We start from the raw sequence: 7,053 nt of genomic DNA, 5'->3' as shown, positions 1-7,053 counted from the left end.
TTAAGTGTTTTGAAAAAGATACAATTATTGAGGATTAAGCTAAAAAATAAAAATATTGAGCATAATTCCCGAGCATTATGGATTTAAGTGTTTTGAAAAAGCTACAATTATTGAGGATTAAGCTTAAAAAGAAAAATCATCAGCAAAATTCCCGAGCATTATGAATTTAAGTCTTTTGAAAGCTACAATTATTGAGGAGTTAGCTTAAAAAAAAAAAAAAAAAAAGGTTGAGCTTAAAGCTTGTTTGAGTGTCTAGGAATAATTTGGCCTCTTTGCTCTTCGAGTGGGAGTGGGATGTGCAATTCATGTCATTGGGAAAGTGGTAACCAAATTATTTTTGAATTCTTGGGCTCTACGTACAATCCTTTCCAAACAATTTTTTTAATAAGAAGTATCATTGTCTAGCTAGAAATCATTTTTCTGGCCACTGAGAAGACATAATCTTTTGAAGCTAATTCCCTACACATAATACTATAATAGAATGCATTACAACAAAGGGGATGGAATACTTGTCATGGGACCCCGGTTGTCCCAAATTTTCAGAGCCTAGCTAGAATCTTTAGGGTATTTTCTTGGCATGAATTTATAAATGAAATCTTTATGTAGGCAATTGATGGAACTCACTTCAATTTTGCTCAAGCAATCTATACTGTGGAACCCATAAAATGACAGCTTTTAATAATAAAAATTAGGGTAAATTGCAAACTACATTTTTAAAATTTGAAACTTTGGAGATGTTTGGATTTTACACTTTGAAGTTTCAGAATTTGGATTTTATCCCCAAAATTTTGAGAGTTTTTGGATTTTACACTCAGAAGTTTCAAAATTTGAATTTTACTCCTTGAAGTTCTATTGCATTTGTATCAGCAGCCCCTCCATCTATATTTTTCGTTAAGTATTACATAAACTTGTTACGCATGTTTAGTTTATCTAATAAAATGATGTCACATCATTTTTGTAGCCTAAAAAAATTAAATAATTAAAAATGGCATGGCATTATAAAAATGACGTGACATCATTTTATCGGATGAACTAAACACATGTGACAAGTTTGGATGACACTTAATGGAAAATATGGATAGAGGAGTTACTGATAGAAAAGAAATAGAACTTCAGGGGATAAAATCCAAATTCTGAAATTTTGAAGTATAAAATTCAAACACAGCCAAACTTTAAGGGTATAATTTGAACTTTAGCCTAAAAATTAAATAAACTTTGGTATTACTTTCACTTTACGTGACATAATTTTATGTGCATAGGCGTGCACGCTTGGTTAGTATATAAATAAGGATAAAGAGAACATTATAATTTGTAGGCCACAAAGAAAATTAAACGTTTCTATTAACATATAGTAAAGTATTTGCAATTTGACACAGGACGTGCATCAGCTTACATATTTTAAAACTGCCCAAACCGACACAAAAATAATACAATAAGTCCCTAGTCTAGTCTAGTGAAGAAGGATAACCCATCACCAAATTTTAACATTTTTGGTGGTTAGTAATAATTAACAAGAAGTTTATAATTAATTAGTGTCATACACTAATAGTACAACAAGGAGTCCCAATGGGTTTTGTTCCAGCCAAGCCATAGAGTTTCCTCTCTTTGGTGGCTGGATCTTCTAGCAATAGCACCTTGTCCTTGTCTCTAACACCAACCATGTGTAAGTATTCATCATCCTCTCTCTCTTTCCCCTTGAACAATACCCTTTGCTCTCTTGGCTCCAAACTAGTTACCAATGACAATATCATCTTCAATTCTCCTGAAAACAAAAATTAAAGAAGAAATTCAATCAATCATCATCACAATAGAAGATTTGCAGTGGTCATACAAATTTTGACCCATAACCATTGGCTAATTTGGATTAAGGGAGTAGAGTAGAGTTAACTGAAAATTAGACTAATTCTTGGCCAGTTCTACTCTACTCTACTCCTAATTTCTAACAAACTCTACTCTACTCCCTTTACTCCCCCTCCCTCTCCCTCAATCCAAACCGGCTCCAAATAAAAATGTATGGTATCTCTGATAAAAGTAGTATTAGCGATAAAATCGTATGAAATTAATATTGTACTAATCACAATTTCCTTTGTATTTGTAGTCTAATAGTTGTTGTTTTAAATTTAAACCCTTTAACCAATGTAATATAAATGAGTGGCAGTGTAGTAACATGTGAAAAGACTTACCAAAAGTAGAAGTGGCTTCAATAGAAATGTCATGCCATTTAGAGACAGTTGAGACTCTAATTGTGATCATCCCCTCTCCCTCACTACTTCCACCATTGTCTCTCTTTTGAACAAGCATGCCACCAGGTCGAAGTTCCCATTTGATTTCAGTACTAATGCCTCCAGACACTTTCTCAGCTCCTCCTTTAATGCTACTCGCACCATTATTCAGCTTAGAACTGCTTCTGCTAAACCTCTTTGACCTCAACTTGATCATTGTTCTTCTCTCTTTCTCTTTCTTTTTCTCTCTTTTAGCTTTCTCTATCTCTCAAAACTCAAAAGTCAGTGATGGAGGAAAAGAAGTGCTGGGGTTAGCTAGTTATATAATAGTAGAGAGAGAGTCTGCATTTGGACTAAAGGAAACAAAGAATGAATAAAATAGAAGCCGCCATTGAGTATTGCCAAAAGATTAAAAAAAAGAAAAAGAAGAAGCTATGCATGTTAGTAAATTAAATGGGACAATGAGAATGTGACACATACATGGTGAAGAATATGGGCAATGGGTTTGTAATGCTAATATTATGGGCAGATAAAGCACATGGGGAGGTGGTGCTTCAAGACACGCTTGCTTGATTAGCGGGCCATATTGGTCAGTTGGTCTTTTAATAAAATTTGGGTTTATCAATTTTCATTTTTTTTATGCTTCTTTGAATCTTTGATTGTGTGTCTATGAGCTTCGATCTTCGTCTAAGAACCGTTAATATATAACGGCTTGTTTGGGGAAACCAAAAAGTAGAACCACCAAGTTTTTTTTGGCACTGCTGTATTGTCCCCTACTTTTGCGAACATCTTTTTCTTTTTCCTCTTTAAAAAAAGAAAAAGAAAAAAAAGGCTTCATTTCTCTCTTTTGTATACTAGTTAATGAAGAAGGTTTCCTTTTGGGAATTATATAGGCAGCTTTGAATTTGATGCAAGTATTCATCAATTAAGAGGTGAACTCTAAGGATTTCTAATCCCATTTCATTAAAAAAGAAGTTTATCCTGATTTGAGTGTTATGTTTTATATGATTAATCAGTTTACCAATTAAAAAATGTTTAAAAAAAATATAGAACATAACATATTGAAATTTGTGAAGTATAAGGTGAAATTCTAAAAATAGAACAATTGGTGGAGAGAGGAGATTTTGGGGGGGTGGGGAGGCGGGAGGGGGCATAGCCCCCCTAACTTTTGAAATCATCCTCACCCTCATTTACTTTTCATATATAAAAAATCGTATACTTTTCATATAAAAAAAAATGAAAGTATATCTAAATTTTAGTTAATGATATAATCCACCTAATTTTTTTTTTTAAGAAATTATATTACATTAATATATACTAGCCTCATCACACGGCTCTACATATGCAATAAGATTCTTTTTTTGTTTTAAGTTTAGTGTAGTAATTTTTAATTTTCAATTTGTCCATTGTTAGTGAGGTTACATGGGAAGAGATTTTTAAGAAGCTAAAATTTAGGATTTTGAAAAGAAGTAAACTGCTGGATTTAGTGTGTGCTAATTTTTAGGGAAAAAATGTATTAAACTTGTGTGAGATATATTTAAATAGTAAGTGTGTGCTAATTTTTAGGGAAAAAAAATTCCTTGGTAGTTTTTTGTTTTTGAATTTTGTTGAATTATAATTTTAACCCTACTTTTTATTTTTTAGGAATAATGATTATCTAATTAGATTAGGGATATTTTTGACATTTTTTGAAATTATAATTAACTTTCTGAATCCACATAATATATAGAGATGACTACTATATCTCCTACCCTCTCCTCGTATTATTGGTATTCCATACCCATCTCATTAATATAAATTAGTTATATATGATTTTTTCTCTTATTACACTAATGTCGTACTTAGCTTAGTAAACCAAAATATATTTAAGGTAATGTTTTTATTGTTCTTAGATTGTATGTAGCTCATTAAATTAAAGTGTGGGGACCCGAGGATCGAGGAAGACTAAAAATGCTCTGACCATTATTCGTTCATCAGGTGAAAGCACCTTAAACCCAAGGAGTGGGTTTGCCCACAAAGAATGTGGGAAGGGACGAAATATATCCTAGAAGCCCAAGTGGAGATAATGACATTCAAGGAGAAGGTCAAGGTATTTGAAAGAAGTTTCCTGTGAAAGCCTACCTACTACCTCTGTATTAAATGACTACCAACAGCTTCATCAATTGCATTGATGAGAAAATGACACCTGAACAGTGGATTCACAACTAAACAGCCCCTTCTACCACCTTCAACAGGAGTTTAATGGGACAAGTGTCTTAAGGAGAACCTAGAAGGAGGCAAATGGAGGGCTAGGATGCAAGAAGTATAAAAGTATATAAAGGAAGAGAACTTCCAGATGAAGGGACCAGAAAAAGAAGAAAGAAAAAGGATTAGAACAAGAATAGTAGAAAAAAGGGAGAGAAAGGAGTGCGCATATCCTTGTGTAAGAATTTATCCTTAGGCTAGCCTGAGGAAAACATTAATACTACTTGATTTTCGCTTCTAACTCATTCCTTCTTACTCGAATCTTCGGACTTGAACCCGGACTCGTTTTTCCCGCTCTCTTTATAAATTCTATCTGTTTGGGCCTAATTTGGTGGTATAGGCCTCACTATTCTAAGTGGGTTTGAGCCCCAAACTTTTGAGTCCCTATCAAAGTTTATGCTCCAAAAGTAAAAACCTTCTTTATTTTCGAAAGGATTTTTTTAAAAAAAAAAAATTGTATTTGGAAAATTAGAGATATGGACACTATATTTTTAGAAGAAAGAAAATTTGTGAATTATATGGTTAGAAGTTAAGATCCTTATCTTATTTGTCATCTTTAGAAAATAAGGTTTCTCTTTAATTTTTATATTTTTATTATATTGAATTGTATTGATTTAAGCATGTAATGTGATATTTTTATTTAAAATTGATTAATTTTTACATGTTTTAACTATTAGTATACTCTAATTGTGTAATCATTAATTATTTAAAAAATCTTGATTTATAATTTTAAAGAATATTAGTTTTAATTAATATGATTTTAAAAACAGTTCATAGTATACAAACTAGTTAGATGAAAAAAAAAAGTTTTGAACTATGTAAAAACTAATCCAATAGGACTGTACAGTACACCAGCCAAGGCATGGGAGAGTGTCGATGTGGCTGAATCTGAACCTTACATGTGGGGTGGCTGTGAGCAAGGGAGAGGAAACGTTGGCTACAAGATATTATCCTTAGCTCGTGCCAATGGCGTAACTGCCTTGAAAAGAAAGTAAGATATGCATCTAACATGGTACTCAAGCACTCACAAAAAGGGAGATAGTGACCTCCTAAGGTCAGGTACTATAGAAACACCCCTCATTGGCTAAGTGCATGTTGGACCACTTCAGCACCTCTGATGTCCCTCTCATTGTTCAAGAGTTATTTCCCATACAGTGGCAAAGTCACCTACCCTCATGCCACAGTGCCGATACTGGCGCTCCATCTCCTCCAACCACCAAATAGTACCTTTGCTATAGTAAGGTTCAAAATAAGAAAATGATAACTTGACACCTATCTTTGTACTCAGTCATATTCCTCAGACTATAAGAGGAACATACAGCTGGACTATTAGGCCAAGAACCGAAGTAGATCTTTTGAGAAAAGAGTCGAAAGTTGATAAGGAAGTAAGGTCGAAAACAAGGTCTCTCTTTTGAGGAAGAACATCCTTATTGTACAAGAGATACCCCTTTTTCCATACAATATGAACGCTGAATAGAGAAGGTGTGATTTTCTCTTGCTCAAACCGTGGTTTTTCATCCTTTTCTTAGGGTTTTCCATGTATATCCTTTATCCACTTAACATTCTTGCAATCACTTTTTTTTTCTCTAGACATTATAATGTCAAAGCTAGCAGTTTTGTCACTCATGAGCTTTTTCATCGAGATGTACTGTTAGATAGTTTATCTACTCTCTCATATAAGTTCAAATCTAACTTACACGTACAAAGACCAATACAGATATTTTTGTTGTGTATAAGAAAATAACATAAATTAAATTATGTTGTAGGTTATTCTTTGGATTTTTAAATCTGTTTTTTCATATTTTTACTTCATCCCTATGGAAAAACTTCATGGCTCCAGCGATGATTAGAACAAACGATTTCTATGCTGTATGTAACTATGTAAGTGCCTAAGTCATTGAATGCACCAAGAAAATATATCAAAAATCTCAAATGCTGCTAATCTAAATGCCAAAGGAAAATTTTCACTCTTCCATCCTGGATTTTCAACCATGTAGAAGGAGATGGTCTAGGCCCTGCTTGCTTTGTGTAATTGTTTCTTCTTTTGTTTCAATATATTATCCGTAATTAATTATAAAATGAAATAAAATGCAATAGAAAAGAAATTAGAATTAGATTTTCTTATATCCATAAACCCATATTCTAATTCTTGACTTTCTTCTTCTGCTTAATCTTTTAATTCCCCAAGAGAGAAATGTTGGTTCAGAAAAATTACTTTGGATGTCCACCTCAAACTGATCATAGGGATGTTAGATGTTTCATCTAAAAAGAAGTTCTCATCTTGTAACTTGACTGGCATCTTTGATGTTTCCAATGAACACGTTCAAAGTTCAAATCTTTTCAGCCTCAATTATCGACACGATAGAGATGTCTCATATCATATCTTTCACCTTGGACTTAAAGAATACCCCCTGATCATAGGTAGCTAAAATATTATGCATATTTCACCTTTGAGTTAAAGAAACCCCTGATCATAGATAGCTAAAATATTATGCAGACTGGTCCTAAAACAACATTTTCTCCTGGATCCAGAAGGCCATAGCTCTTAAATGCCCCATGGAATATATGTTACATTAAACAAAGAACC

General features: G+C 33.1%; 1 protein-coding gene across 1 annotated transcript; it reads right to left on the bottom strand.

The window, feature by feature from the left end:
* Nucleotides 1–1,355: 1,355 nt before the first annotated feature.
* Nucleotides 1,356–2,610, bottom strand: LOC115965360 (BAG family molecular chaperone regulator 2-like). Its single transcript, XM_031084562.1, has 2 exons — nucleotides 2,184–2,610; nucleotides 1,356–1,762 (listed from the first exon to the last, which is right to left on the bottom strand). The coding sequence occupies exons 1-2, from the start codon at nucleotides 2,437–2,439 to the stop codon at nucleotides 1,536–1,538; spliced, it is 483 nt and encodes a 160-aa protein (XP_030940422.1). The 5' UTR covers nucleotides 2,440–2,610; the 3' UTR covers nucleotides 1,356–1,535.
* Nucleotides 2,611–7,053: the final 4,443 nt, after the last annotated feature.

Source organism: Quercus lobata, chromosome 2 (assembly GCF_001633185.2).
Source record: "Quercus lobata isolate SW786 chromosome 2, ValleyOak3.0 Primary Assembly, whole genome shotgun sequence".
In the NCBI taxonomy this organism is placed as follows: Eukaryota; Viridiplantae; Streptophyta; class Magnoliopsida; order Fagales; family Fagaceae; genus Quercus; species Quercus lobata.
The sequence above is the reverse complement of the archived record's forward strand: the minus strand, read 5'-3'. Positions and strand labels throughout refer to the sequence as shown.